Genomic DNA, 14711 nt, shown 5'->3' with positions numbered 1-14711 from the left:
TCGTAATAATATCTGTAATGCACAAACATTCCATCCTGCAATTGAATTACCCTTAAGTAAACAATAATATAACAGACACAGAAAAAAAATGCATTTAAGTTAATTAAATTTATTATATTACAATTAAATCAAGGATAAACAAGTAATCATACATTATTTTGGAAAAAATACTTAAAACTTAAAGGGTGCTTCTTTCTTCATTGGGCGATTGTCCCAGCCCTTTTGCAACTTCACTAATGCATAGCCACTGACCATCTGCATTCTCTCTCCATAGACTAACTTTGTTGTCCCCACCCGATACGGCTAAGATGTTACCAGTGAGAGACCAGCTTACACTCCACACAACATCATCAAATGTGTTGAGAATTATTGGTGTCCAGGATACATTGTCGTCACTCGACCAAATGACGACTCTCTTATCTTGAGAACAACTAGCTATCATGGAACGCTGCAGACCAAGTGAAGGTGCCCAAGCCACATCTCGTACCCAGTCCATATGCATTTCTAGGCGGTTCTCTTCCACCCATTGATCGCCCTGTTCTTTCCAAATCTGCAATAAAATATTATGATTAGTATTTTCTCAATTATGTCCAGAAATTATATACTGTTTTAACCTTAATTTTATGTACATACGAAAATATACAATTTTTTTTTATTAATTTAGCTAGGTATACCAATTCATTTAAAATGGAAAAATATTAAGAAATATCCATTCTATTATATAAGGTAGTATTGAGTATAACATACTTTGATTAAATTATCACAACCACCAGATACTAATCTCTTAGGAGCTTCTTTGTTTGTTAGAGGATCAAAGTTTAGATCTGCTGATAATGATGGACACCAACTAATTGAATTAACTCCGATTGCATGTGCACCAGGTATCTTCTTAACATCCCAGTTACCACCATCTTGATTGTAAGTTATTGTAGAAATAGAACCATCTGAGCTGCAGCAAGCCAAAATCAAACCATATTCTGCTGGCGCCCACGCCACAGAGTTTACAGAACTTTCATGTCCAGCATATTCATAGAGTTTGGTCCACTCTCCAGATTCTTTCCATATAATTACTTTTCTATCGTACGAACAGGAGGCTAATAAATTGCCAAACTTAGGATGAGCCCATGCAACTTGCCATACGGGACCAAAGTGCCCTTTTAAATCAGCGGCAAGAGTTTGTGTACCGCTCTTGATGTCGTAAATTTTTACTGAGTTATCCGATGAGCAAGTCGCTAACCTCAATCCATAATAATCTAATTCTGCGTCATGGATCATGTCTTCATGACCAGTATCTATAGTATTTAAAACACTAATCATTTTTACAAAATAACTTTTACAAAAACACTCGTTCCTTCGGTTACTATTTGGTTAATATCTGTCATGTCAAAAAAGTTGACGTGGAAGTCAATGTTGCCTCTAATTTTGGTATGATAATAGAAAAACTCCTGATTAAAAAAGTTAATTGTTTATTACATAAAATTTTTTACTATTATTTATATCTATAATAGTACAGTCAACATTATTACATTAATTAAATTTTATTTCTATATTTAATGATAGGCAATATACGACGACGATGAATCACTTGGTAATAGGGCTTTGTTTAACGTTGTGCAGGCTTTGTGCAAGCTAATTAATTCTACTACCAAACAGCAGTACTCACTAGTTTTGATCCAGTTTGAAGGGTGACTGAGCCTGTTTAACTACAAAGTTGATGTCGTATTGGTGATGTAAGGAATGGTTAACATTTCTTACAGCACCATTGTCTAAAGGCGGCCGTAATCACTTACCATGGCCCATTTGCCCTTCTGCCTAACTATATCAAAAAAAGGATAAAATACGAGTATCATTTGCAATATTTTATCGTTTAGTGTCGGTAAACAATCGGTTAAAGTAGTGCTTTAAAAGACTTATTTTCTTAAATATTCACATTCAGCCTTGTTTGCTTTTCTACGCAAGTCGGGAACAACCATAAGAGTTAATAGAAATATAATGACACTTGAAGTTTAAAGTAATGTCAATGTCATTAAAGTTCTCTAAGGAAAAGAATCTTAAAATCAGAAAATATTCATGAGCTAATTTTGTAAATTATGAAAGTTTGTTTTCGTATTAGGTAACAATAATGGCTGAGGAAGAAGGCGGAATATTTTACAATTTAGAGAGTCTCTTGCGACAGGATTATCGTGGAGTAAATGTATGTTAACAGGGTCAAATACGTATAAACATCGACAGTCTTTATCACATTTTTTTTTATTTCAGATAGCTGTGTATGCTCTCGCCACAGCAAGCTTGGCAGTATCTATACATAAAATCCGTCCGGTAAATGCACTTTTAATACTCAAAGATTACATAACTAGCATTTATTAATATTATATTTATATTGTAGGTAAGTAAATTCTCGAAAGCAAGCAAAGTTCCTGATCACTTTATAAAAAGGCATGAACCCTTAAAAGGAGTCTATGTAGGTGTTCAGCATTCTCCTGTAAGGCTCCTTGTTAATCACAAAGCTCCTATTTATCTTCCGTTATGGCATTCCAGCAAACCACCACTGCCTGTCAAGGTAACATCAGTTATAATTAATAAAAAAAAGTGAAAGTCCTCTATGAAGCTTAGAATGCGCTAAATTATTTTTTTCTAAAAATTTTCAGCTCTGGGGTGTTGATATAGTAAGTGGCAATGCTGTCAATTGGTTAGATTGTGTCGCTAAAGGTCAGCAAGTGACTTTAAAACCTATCGCAAGAGACAAGGAAGAACTTGTTTCTACTGTTCTATTGCATTTACCACATCAAAAGGTATGCCAATAATATTTAATTTAATTGATTGAAAAAAAAATGATTAAAAATATGTTTAAATTTTATCAAATTTTTTTTAGAAATATTTATATTGTATTCAGTATGGATGGTTAAAATCAATTCAGGCCGTTAAGAGAATGCATTCCTGACATCTGCTAATTTTTCATGACTAGTGATAATTACAAAAACAAATAGTTCACATATCCCAGTAACAATGTAGTATAAATTAGAAAAATAAGAATGTTTTCATATTTATTGATAATTATATTATGTGCAAAACTATAACATTTGTTTTAAGTTGATATAATAACATATCACAATCCACAGATCATAAAAAAACTATAGTAAATGATAAATTTATTGTAAAATAATTTACAAAAAGCCACATAATATTTTCAACATACATTTATCCATGGATATGTCAGGAAAGCCATCTCTCAGCTGCCAGAAATTAATATATTTTAACTATGTCCATAAAAATTAAATTTGTTTCAGACTAAAACTGTGGAGACATTTGATATTGGTCAAAAGTTAGTGGAACTTGGTTTTGCTAAAGCTTCTGTACCTCAAGTTATTAAAAAGAATACTCTTGAATCACAACTGGCTCCTGGTATAATATCAGCAGAGGCTCGTGCAAAGTCATTCCGTAATGGAATTTGGTCAGAAAAGCTTCCACCGATTCCTATTTATGTCACATATTGGCGAAAAGGAACCCATCTAACTTCTGATCTTATTATTTTATCTTCGAAGAAATTGTTACAACTAATAACTTTTATTTCTAAAAGTGCCTTAGTTGGTGTCAAAAAAGTAATTCTTTTACCTTTTAAAGCAACTCCAAAGCCCATTCAAGCATCATGAATGATAGCAGGCTTAAAACTATCTAGTTTACTAACTTAAAATCTAGGATAGTATGGAATGCATTACAAACTTTTATGGTAGTTCTTTTAATATACTTGTTGACAAAAATATTCTTTTGTATAAATTATCTGTTGAACAATAAAAATGTTTAAAAAGTTATTTTTTGTTTGATTGAAACAACTTTGTTTAAAAAAAAGCACTGTTTATTCAAATTAAATATGTAGTATATGTTACATTAAAATATATATTTCTTAATTAAAATAGCAAAAGAAAAATACAGCTAATAATCTATTGAAATAATATCCTTTAAACCATTTTGCATTACAGCGTAATACCAAATAATTTCGCCCTAATAAAGTAATTGTCACATTAAAGTAGATTTATTTTACAGAAATTATAACCACGAGAAATATTGATTTTGAAATTTACAAAAGCAGTCACATAAACATTCCAAATGAAAATTTAACGAGCCACACAATTTAATAGGTGTCAAGAATAAGTGAGTCTATTGCATTCGAATATCACTCGAAGTTTCCGTAAAGCAAATGATTGTCGCAATTTGATAACACCTGAACGAAATAATCGGATATAAAAATACAAAAGCAAGTCTGATATACCCTCTCGGAGTTGCACCAGTTAAAAGTGTAGGTCGAAAAATATAGTGGTGGGCTGACTACCCACGCTCCCTTAGTAGATGAGTACATGGCGCGGGTGTGCGGGGGCGGCGGGGCGTCGTCAGAGGACGGAGCAGCGCGACAGCCACGACGTGGGCTTGCGTTGCTGCTCGTTCGCTCTCAGCTGATGCGCGCCGGTCCTGCCACCTGGCGGATTACTCGCCTCCTACAGCGTAATATTTATCATTAAACATATCGATATTAATGGTTACATTTCAAAGATATCAATAAACGATAACAAGAAACACAATCTTATTAGGTAAGAAAATTGTCATAAAGTTTGTGAAGCTATATTGTTGTGATAGCGGCGATAACGCGATACGCAATATAAGTCGTTCTCGTAAAGTATGAGTAACACGTAGTGAAGTGATTCAATTCTGATTGTGTTCAACAAGTACAAATTGCAATAAAGCGCAAGCTCACAATATATAATTATAATTTTTTTTCTGATTGTTTTTGTTAATAATGTTAATCGTATCAGGGCTTATACTATGTTTTGTCATTGACAATAATATAGTAGAAAAATGCCAAGAAAAAAAATAATCGACTCATAATGTGAATTCTGATAATCTCAGAATCGATGTAATTATAAGGAAATAGTAAATATATTTTGAGTGTGCACTATAGTTGAGCTGTATAAATAGTAAAAATAACGTTATCATGGCGCACAATGATAAAAAAAAAATGTTGTAGATATTTATTAATCTAATTTGTTTCTTCGTCGAAAATCTTCAATATTTGAAAGAAAATTCAAAAGTTCAAAACATAAGCCGATATACGTGTATTTGTATTTCATTGTTACCGGTTTATTGTTTTACGGCCTTACATAAATCACAATGTTTCATTGATTTGTCATTTTAAAGACATCGCATTGTTTCACTTGGTGGTAGGGCTTTGTGCGAGCGGGCTTGGAAAGGTACTACCCAGTCATTATAGTATATTCTATAGATATTCTATATTATATATACTTAGTATTGTTGTTCTGGTTGTGACGGATGAGTGAGCTCGTGTTACAACAGATATAATATATCAGTTTTCAAAATAGGTGGCGCATTAGCTATTTAAGAAATGGTCAAAAATTCATATGGTGCCAATGCCTATGGAAAGTGGTGACCACTTACAATCTAGTGATCCGTTTGCCCTAATCAATATATAAATATAGAATTTAACAATATATTAACATTTTGAAATAAGTTATATTCAATTTTATCGTTCGATAATACATTGCATTATATAAATGATTGAAAAACAAAATTATTAAGCCAATCAATTTCAATTTAAATACTCAGTGACAGATATGTTACACCACACATATGAAACTAATATTATTAATATATAATATTTATTTGTTTTTTTCTCGATTGATACAGATTTCATAAAATTTTGATAATTTCCAGAAGGACATTCTATCAGGCTACATCGTATCTACCTATGTTTAATAATTCTGAGACAGCAATTGTTTTCAATCGAAATATTTGAATAAATGTAAGATAGATTCGTACAGTATTGGTTAATAGCTCGAGTAGCAATATATATATTTTAGGTTAATATAAATAAAGATACCTATAACCTAAAACTAATTTAACTCAGTGACAAAAAACGTAATTATTATCAATGAACCGTGCAGGAGATATGTTCATACGGGTCGACGAATGTATTTGTGAATTCCCCTAACAGTATTAATTATAACCGACAGTATATTTAATTGATGGCGACCGTTACAGTAACACCATACACTGATAAAATTCATGTATGTAATTAGTACCGTTTATGTATACACATCAATAGGTACGAACACACAGACATTTCGATATAATGTCTAACTGGAAAAACTACTGAACCAATATTTGTTTACAAAAAAAAAATGTACGTAAAACTTATCTGAAAAGACGCAGAGCGTTTCGGAGAAAGTTTTACTATATAATACATATATATTTTATATATGTAACTGCGTTTTGTAGTTTCACTCGCTTTAAATTAAGACTATTGACGTGACGAGCGTGAATTTCATGTTATAAATAAACGGATACGAAACCGTGTTTATCCATGACGTCACACGGGGACATTGTTATCAACAAAATCTTTGTAGGATACCGTTCAAGCGTACTTTATTGTGGAATAAAAAAAATATTGGCACGATGAATAAAATCATGATCAAAAATCTGAATCTGCAATTATAAGCGCGAAATAAACGTCTATAAAAAAGGGCATAAGTAATACATAACCATTATATAACGAGTCGTCTGTGTATATACTCTATATGTATAATCGTGCTAATCGATTATGTTTGCGTTGACATATTTCTGGCCGTGAGTTTTTTTTATTATTTACAAATTTCATCCAAAACGTTTCGAAGAACCAATACTATTAAATCTCTTATTTTTATTTATTATTTATAAATACCATTTAATAATAAATAGTTTATGAAAAAAATAACGCTTAAAATATACTTTTTTTTTTTTATTATTCTATTAGTTTATTAATTTATCAAACGGGGATCAATTCTACTGTTATAACGATTCCGATACGTTCCCGATCACTCTTCGATTGAACCGCAATTGAATCATTGCTATTAGAATAAGAAAACGCCTAAAGGACCTACAGCCTAACGTTTCGGTTCGATTCCGATAAAATGACATTTTGTTAGTAATATTGGCTTCCTGGCCAAATAGTTATTGTTCTTGTAAGGAACTTGTTAATCAGCGCCAATAGCGTTACAAAATGTCATTGTTTAATAGTAGTGTTAATAGTTTACTTGCGATGCAGACTCACTTTGTTTTACATATTAGTTTTTATTCTAATATTGTTCAATTATATAGATTGAAAAAAATGCATTAAACATCAAACACAACACAATAATTATATTAAGTACAAACATTTTTACCTTCTGTGTTCGATAGATAGGCATGAAACAAAAGAAATTTTTTATTACAATAATTAAACCATTGTAACATCGTCTACAATTTATAAGTTGCTTGCAATTTATGATATAATATTAACATTGTGAGGAATCCTTATGTGTCGCCAGAAACTCTGCCACATTAGTATTTACCAACCCGCGTTAAGCAGCATGATGGAATAAGCCTCCTTCACCTCAAGAGAAGAGGTCGCATTTGCTCAACTTGGGATATTTACGGGTTTTTAAATTTCATTTGAAGTATAAAGTAAAGTTACTATACTGTAATTTTATACTTCAATTAAAATACAGTGGAATGATGCTGTTGTCAGTCGGACTTACTATACTTTTTTAGCTCATAAAAGTGTAAAAAATATATAATACCTGTTTTTTCTCCATCTTTGCCTTGATGTCTCTTGCTAATGTATAGAATGCAAACTCAACATTTAACGAGTCTTTCGCAGATGTTTCTACAAATTTAATCTGATATTCTACTGCTAATTGTTCACCTCTTTCTTTTGATACCTGAAATTTTACAAAAATTGTATAACAGATGTCAAATGTATTATGCTAAGACTCACATTAATTGATTTAAAGCCGAGGAATCTTGTTCTAATGTCCCTATCTCTGGACCAACCAAAGCCGTCAATCAGTGTCAGTTAAGTCATTTATTGATAAATATTCTATGCTATAATCCATGGGCACTGGGCAGTTAACACAAAAATATTTATATATAATAATAAACATGTAAAAGATAGGTATAACTCAAGTGTATTCTTATTGGAACAAGATTTGATTAAAGCAGGAAAATAGTAATAAACTACATACTATTGTTTCCATAATAATGTTGGGTTATTATTAATAGGTAATTGATATATTGGTGTAGCAATGTTTTTATAACAATTGATATAAATTACTTTGGTCATATTATTGCAATCAATTAATATGTTCTTGTAAATTTTAATTTGTGTGATTGTTATTGAGTATGACAGTGCTAGCATACCATTATCCTAAATAAAAAAATACTTTTGTACATTGAGTTACCTGTCTCTTTGCATCCAAGTCGCATTTATTACCAAGAATCATTTTTTCCACATCAGCACTTGCATTTTCTTCAATATTTCTAATCCAATTTTTTATATTTTCAAAACTTTTTTCGTTTGTAACATCATAAACAAGCATTATGCCCATAGATCCTCTATAGTAAGCCGTTGTTATCGTACGGAATCTTTCTTGACCCGCCGTATCCCTAAAACGATTCATATTTTTGAGTCACTGAATAATGAACTTTCACACGAAAACCAAAATGAACTAGGAAACTTACCATATTTGTAACTTTACTTTTTTACCGTCGAGGTCTATTGTTCGAATTTTAAAGTCAATACCTGAAACAATTCGTTGTTTAAGTAGTCAATTAATTAAAATTAGTGTGTATGATGTCATAAACAGTTCATGCGTTTAATTTTCTAAGGGCTCCATTTAAATAGGAGCCGCGCCCTTTTTTGAACTTATTGTGAAGAAACATCCTAAAGCGATACAAAAAATCGTGATGACAATTACGTATAAAAAATACAACTTTCTGACAATAACCTTTGATACAAAGACTTAAAGCACTCACCGATGGTTGATATAAATGAGATATTGAATGCATCTTCAGAAAATCTAAATAAAATAGACGTTTTTCCTACACCAGAATCACCTATAAGAAGTAATTTAAATAAATAATCGTAAGTTTTTGCCATTTTTTCTATCAATCTGATTACAAGACACACAACCACTCATTTGGCATTTTTGAGTAATCGCTAGTGATGTATAGACAATCATATCGTAAGTGACGTAAGTCGTATTTCGATTTCGCAATTATCGAATAAATTCTAACTTATATCACTAAATATTTATGTAACAATTTAAGGTAGAATATTTTATTACTACTAAAATAAGATATTTTTATTAAAAATGTAATAAAAAGGTACGCTTTTCAGAGTAAGGTTTTATTATTTTTTGAAGATATAAAAATGTCATAATTTAGGAATTCAATTAATCATTGTACTTAACATTTGTTATTTTGTGACTTTTTAACTCTTTTATAAAATTTTAACTTTATAAAAAAGTACATTGGACGAAAGATCCTGTACCGCTAAATATACTTAAAAAATATATGTTTGTCAATGTCAAATCTAATGTTTTAAAAAAGCTTGATTCAAAAGAGCGGCGTTTGTATAGTACACCTAACATCAAACTTTAGTTTTTTCTTAAGTATAAGTTGACTTTCTTTTTTAGTACTCAATTATAATGAACTGATGTTGTAAAAATTTGGAAAAATGTTTTATCATGTAATAAATTTTCAATTTACTGTCGTCTACCATAACTTAGATCACGTACAAATAAGACAATAACCCTAAACAAATTTGCAGATATCTTTGGAACATGAAATTTTATTACATCCCCGGTATTTCGGACCACAGCTACTAGATACTGTTAAGCAGAAACTTTATACAGAAGTAGAAGGTACTTGTACAGGCAAGTAAGTAATTTAACTTTAGTTTTGGGCATATTCTTTACCCCATACATTTGTTTAACTTCATCTTTAGTCATACGACTAAATATGATAACCCTTTATTAAGATGTAAGTTGTTTATGTTAGAATGTTTCGCTGATTTACTATTATTTTTTATTATTTATAATTGTCTTACAGGTATGGATTTGTTATAGCTGTAACTACAATAGACAGTATAGGAGCCGGACTCATTCAGCCAGGGCAAGGCTTTGTTGTGTATCCAGTTAAATATAAAGCAATTGTGTTTCGACCTTTCAAAGGAGAAGTTCTTGATGCAATAGTCACACAAGTTAATAAGGTATACATAAATTTTATGTCATTGACAGATATGTTAAAAGTGTACCCATTTGAGTAGTCCTTACTTTATCAGATTGGTGATATGCCGGTTCCACATGATTGTCTAACAGTCCAACTGTTTGTTCAACCCCTCATCTTGTGTAGTTCATGAATATTTGATGAAGTTCGATAGTGTTGCGGTGCTAGCACTCAGATGGCGGTAAATCGTTCCCAGATCAAAGGAGTTGGCAAACTCAAACAAATAAACCCTCCACAGTATCTAGGTATAGTACAGAAGAACCTATCACTTTAGTATTGTTCATAGTGAATGAGGTTGGAATGTAATCTAAAAGAGCTGGCTATTAAAAGTTCATAAGTGACAACAAAATAAAATAGTTATGGTTTTCATCATTTTCAACAAAGGATAGTGCCGGAGATATAATAGTGCTTGACTAAGTAGGCAAGCACAGGTGCACTCGGTTTCTTCTGGATGTAGATGGATTGTAGAAGTTTTACATTTAATTTTTTTTTATGAAAACATTAGTAGTAAACAAATACACAATTATATTATTCTTAAAAATTCAAATTGTTTCTTGAGCACAGTAAACAAACATAGCTAAATATGACATAATAATTTTATATTTTTTTGTTTACAGGTTGGAATGTTTGCTCAAATTGGTCCTCTAAGTTGTTTTATTTCACATCATGTAAGTATTTGTTAGAACATATTACTTTTATCATACTTTTTTTAAATAAAATAAATAAATACTGATGAAGAATATTCCTTTTTGTCACTGTTATTTACATTAGCATTGAATAAATTTTGGTAACATAATAACTACAACTTACTTTAGTATCTTTTTTATTAATAATATTTATTTTATCCATTTTTTAATGACAGTCAATTCCTGCGGATATGGAATTTTGTCCGAATGTAAATCCCCCATGTTACAAAAGTAAACAGGAAGATAATGTCATACAGGAAGAGGATGTTATCAGGTTGAAGATTGTGGGTACGAGAGTTGATGCTACTGGCATTGTAAGTTGATTCTTTAATGTAATTTAGGAATTAAATGATTAATAATAGGCTTATATGAAGTAAGAAAACATATATAATACTCCATAAGAGTTGTGGCACAGTGGTTACAAGAAGTTAATCTTAACAATGATTCTGATTTCAGTCTTGGGGCAAGCACAAATAAATTAATCTGCTTAATTTGTGATTATAATTTATCTTGTGTTCAGTAGTGAAAGAACACCGTGGTATGTGGCAGATGTGAATCTACCATGTGTATGTTAATACACATGGTATGATTCATATCTGCATTGGACCTGACAAACCTGCATTGGATCCGTGTGTATAAGCTCCAAGACTTCTCAAAGTGACAGGAGGCTTGTGCCCAGCAGTGGGACATTGGCTGCTACTGTTACTTTACTCGGCGGTAAAGGAAAATATTCTGATGAAACCTGCATATTTTGGAATTTTGCCACAAGTGTTTCTACAAACAAACCTCAAAACTGAATGGTGAAGTGCACATGGGGTGGGTCTCAGCAGTGGGATATTAACATGCTGTATAATGTATACATTTTTCTTTTTCAGTTTGCTATTGGAACTCTAATGGATGACTACTTAGGTTTAGTGACACAATAATATATTTAATGATTTTTTAAAAATAATGTAATTATAAAAATATAAAATGAAACACAAAGTCTTTATTGTTCATATTTATTTGGCATTCAAATAATAGTGTAAAATTCATATGCATGTAACAAAAACAATCCATCAAAAAAGGACAAAATATTTGGACATTTCAGTCTATTTGGGCAGTATGTGTGTGACCTTTGACAGTGTATTATTCTTGTATAAATGTGATTACAATAACAATACAACCTTATGTCTATAATAATGCAAACTTATTGATATTCTTACCATAAAGTGCAGTTCCAAAATTAATATCCATTATCACATTAAACCTATTAAAAGAATAATACAATAATAAGAAATTGAAAAAATTTATGTTTTTACTTATAACCCTTGTTCGGCAGATGTTTAGTGAAAAATGTATTCTCTCTTTCTGACATTATTGTCATTAAAAAAAAAGAGAACAGCAATGTTATACTAAGCACCCTCTAAACAACATTTATAAGCAAAAAACCATTAATTGTTATAATTTACCAAACTTGTCTGGATATTAAAAAGTTAAGAACATTAATTTGTTGGAATTTTAAATATACTAAAAATATTTCCTTGTGAATGCCAAAGGGTTCTAAATGTATCCAATAAATCTTTACTCCAAATAAATTTCTAATAACGACACTAGTATCACTAATGGAAAGGTTGCTCTATTTTTTCATCTAAAATACTGTCTATCATGCGACTCAGGTATAGGATGCTTCTGATTAATTTATACATCATGGGAGAACATATCATTTTATGTTATAAATATTTTAATGGGGCATTAAATTTGCAGTACAAAATCATACACAAATAAAAAATAATCTACAATAGCTTAAAAAAATAATTACACAAATATTCATAGTATAACTAAATAAATCAATGTCGAATTAGTTATTGAAATAAATTATCCAACTGGACAATTCAGTGTCTTTGGTTTGTCAATTATATACAAAATCGTCAAAAGCATTCAAGTAATAAATAAAAAAAAACCTACTCAAATATTGCTCACGCTTACGAAATATGGCAACTAAATAAATAATACTCAATATGAGATCAGAAACTAAGCAATGATTAATTATTTATTTATCTAAGCACCGAATAGGCCTAAAATTTATACTTATCTATGCTCACATAGAATTAATATTAGTCTAGCATAACTTTCAAGCATAAAATGCTTTACTACAGTATAATCTACATAATCATCGTATATAATTTCATTATAAAATATTGAGACATAACATTGTGCAATATAACGTAATAATATGCAGATAGAAGATATATTTGAAATATTCAGTTACTTTTTTTTTTAGTCACAATAATTTGCACAATTGGCTCACTGATTACACGCGCGCAAGAACGTTTGCCGACTAATTGATTTGAGATTAAAAAAATATATATATTAACTAATACAATTCAATAGTTATAAAATAAAAACAATCCAAATTTAAAAAATAATAATACAGATACGTAATACATAAATATTAATTTTGCTTGAGTATATTGAAAATAGTATTTTAATTCGCCTATTTTAGGCTCGATTGTCGGCGACGTCTTGCCGCTCTTACAAGGCACAAAACAAGACTTTAGGATAAACATACAATACTGCAAACAGTCTAAAACAAGTATATACTCTGCTAAGTACTCAACAGTACAGGAAGATTCGAAGCGAAGGAAATTTTATAACAGATTAGGATTTTTTAAGGCTGATATGAATCTTAAGGTTATTAGGATATAGGTAATTTTACTATTAGAATCAACTAACATTATATAGTGTATCTATGGGAGGATCTAGAATTCGAAGTGGGTCGGCTTAGCGCTAATTGACTTTAACGACATTTTAGTCACTAAAGTTGGAAGTTTAAACAGGAGTGATAAAATGTCGTCTAAAGTGGACTCCTTAATAGTTAACCACCGAATACGAGGGGAATAAGATTGAATTATCATCACTATCTACCATCGAAAACATCTTAACAATTTTAACACTTTTAACACTAAACTGATGAAATCTCAACACCAAGTACATCTGTATCGATTTATAATTAAGAGGGTCTATTTCCTCTTCGTGATAATGCTTCAGGAACCTGTAAAGTTTTACCGATTCTTTTTTTTTTATTTAAGTTCATTATCACAAAGAGAATAGACCTTTTGACTTATGGATTGGAATATCCTAACTATGGAATAAAACTGTTGAGCTAGACTTTGTAACTTTACCAAAATATTTTATTGTTTGTTTGCTTCCCCGTCTTCTGGCAACTGAAAATCGTCCATCCGTACACTCCTGACCAAACGCCACTTGTATCTGTATACTGTATACTGCTTGTGCTCCGAAGTAAATGTAGACTGATTTGATTCGTATGTTTAGATTCCGCTAGCTAATCGAAATATTTGAACTCATTTCCGTACGATAATTAGATAAAAGCATATTATACTTTATATATTACATATTATGTATATAATAAATATATATATTTATCATATCAACATTTACTTCTATTTGCAACCCAATCATATCGGATACGACTGTAAAAATCGAGCGACACTGAAGTTTTAAGGTACATTTGCGCTGTACGCCCGCTATAATTCATTTTAGTTTTTAACGCACATACAATATCATCTACGTCTCCGTCACTCGGTCCGTCGCTCGGTTTCCCAGTCGGCACTCCATTCCTATACCTCGCCCGCCGATGTTACGCCCGCAGATGCGCCAGCACTAGTGCGCGTGGTGCGCGTCTAGTGCGAGACGTGGAAGCACTGGCACTAGGCGGGCGGGTGTCAGGAGGCGGCGGGGCGCGCGGCGGGCTGCGGCACGGCCGGGCACACGGGCCCGCGCACCGCCTCGATGTAGTCCTTGATCAGAGTCGCAATCTGGTACGCCTGCGCACATCGAATCATCGCATTACTAAAGTAAAAGAGTACATATTAAAAAAAATTAAGATGTCTAATAAATATATTCCAATAACGATTTTGAAAATGGAAAGTG

General features: G+C 31.3%; 5 protein-coding genes across 5 annotated transcripts in view; 2 read left to right on the top strand and 3 right to left on the bottom strand.

Moving 5' to 3' along the window:
- Positions 1 to 93: 93 nt before the first annotated feature.
- LOC113399442 (protein SEC13 homolog) lies at positions 94 to 1387 on the bottom strand. The gene is made up of 2 exons (XM_026638585.2): positions 748 to 1387; positions 94 to 550 (listed from the first exon to the last, which is right to left on the bottom strand). The coding sequence occupies exons 1-2, from the start codon at positions 1315 to 1317 to the stop codon at positions 179 to 181; spliced, it is 942 nt and encodes a 313-aa protein (XP_026494370.1). The 5' UTR covers positions 1318 to 1387; the 3' UTR covers positions 94 to 178.
- A 614-nt stretch (positions 1388 to 2001) lies between these two features.
- Positions 2002 to 3809, top strand: LOC113399447 (uncharacterized). Its single transcript, XM_026638589.2, has 5 exons — positions 2002 to 2194; positions 2260 to 2319; positions 2387 to 2560; positions 2649 to 2792; positions 3288 to 3809. Exons 1-5 carry the CDS (start codon positions 2123 to 2125, stop codon positions 3648 to 3650), a joined length of 813 nt encoding a protein of 270 aa, XP_026494374.1. The 5' UTR covers positions 2002 to 2122; the 3' UTR covers positions 3651 to 3809.
- Positions 3810 to 3831: 22 nt separating this feature from the next.
- Rab8 lies at positions 3832 to 9026 on the bottom strand. Its single transcript, XM_026638600.2, has 5 exons — positions 8839 to 9026; positions 8545 to 8605; positions 8265 to 8469; positions 7605 to 7745; positions 3832 to 4490 (listed from the first exon to the last, which is right to left on the bottom strand). Exons 1-5 carry the CDS (start codon positions 8960 to 8962, stop codon positions 4386 to 4388), a joined length of 636 nt encoding a protein of 211 aa, XP_026494385.1. The 5' UTR covers positions 8963 to 9026; the 3' UTR covers positions 3832 to 4385.
- A 364-nt stretch (positions 9027 to 9390) lies between these two features.
- On the top strand, positions 9391 to 11762 carry LOC113399464 (DNA-directed RNA polymerase II subunit RPB7). The gene is made up of 6 exons (XM_026638608.2): positions 9391 to 9553; positions 9635 to 9744; positions 9916 to 10075; positions 10710 to 10760; positions 10955 to 11092; positions 11654 to 11762. The coding sequence occupies exons 1-6, from the start codon at positions 9542 to 9544 to the stop codon at positions 11702 to 11704; spliced, it is 522 nt and encodes a 173-aa protein (XP_026494393.1). The 5' UTR covers positions 9391 to 9541; the 3' UTR covers positions 11705 to 11762.
- A 1-nt stretch (position 11763) lies between these two features.
- Myo81f (Myosin 81F) overlaps positions 11764 to 14711 on the bottom strand; it is a 79814-nt gene continuing 76866 nt past the window's right edge. Inside the window, exon 39 of the mRNA XM_064217821.1 lies at positions 11764 to 14605. Within this exon, the coding sequence (XP_064073891.1) occupies positions 14504 to 14605 (102 nt within the window). The 3' untranslated portion in view covers positions 11764 to 14503. The remainder of the gene's footprint in view (positions 14606 to 14711) is intronic.

This window comes from Vanessa tameamea, chromosome 19, assembly GCF_037043105.1.
Source record: "Vanessa tameamea isolate UH-Manoa-2023 chromosome 19, ilVanTame1 primary haplotype, whole genome shotgun sequence".
NCBI classification, from domain to species: domain Eukaryota; kingdom Metazoa; phylum Arthropoda; class Insecta; order Lepidoptera; family Nymphalidae; genus Vanessa; species Vanessa tameamea.
The sequence above is the reverse complement of the archived record's forward strand: the minus strand, read 5'-3'. Positions and strand labels throughout refer to the sequence as shown.

Coding starts and splice junctions, on each gene's coding strand:
- Rab8 (XM_026638600.2), bottom strand. CDS start 8,962: ATGGCAAAAACTTACGATTATTTATTTAAATTACTTCTTATAGGTGAT. Junction 8,606..8,838: donor CTCATTTATATCAACCATCG/GTGAGTGCTTTA, acceptor GAATTGTTTCAG/GTATTGACTTTAAAATTCGA. Junction 7,746..8,264: donor ACTTGGATGCAAAGAGACAG/GTAACTCAATGT, acceptor GTAAAATTTCAG/GTATCAAAAGAAAGAGGTGA.
- LOC113399442 (XM_026638585.2), bottom strand. CDS start 1,317: ATGATTAGTGTTTTAAATACTATAGATACTGGTCATGAAGACATGATC. Junction 551..747: donor GTTGTGATAATTTAATCAAA/GTATGTTATACT, acceptor ATTTTATTGCAG/ATTTGGAAAGAACAGGGCGA.
- LOC113399464 (XM_026638608.2), top strand. Junction 10,761..10,954: donor GTTGTTTTATTTCACATCAT/GTAAGTATTTGT, acceptor TTTTAATGACAG/TCAATTCCTGCGGATATGGA. Junction 11,093..11,653: donor GAGTTGATGCTACTGGCATT/GTAAGTTGATTC, acceptor TTTCTTTTTCAG/TTTGCTATTGGAACTCTAAT.
- LOC113399447 (XM_026638589.2), top strand. CDS start 2,123: ATGGCTGAGGAAGAAGGCGGAATATTTTACAATTTAGAGAGTCTCTTG. Junction 2,195..2,259: donor AGGATTATCGTGGAGTAAAT/GTATGTTAACAG, acceptor TTTTTATTTCAG/ATAGCTGTGTATGCTCTCGC. Junction 2,320..2,386: donor CTATACATAAAATCCGTCCG/GTAAATGCACTT, acceptor TTTATATTGTAG/GTAAGTAAATTCTCGAAAGC.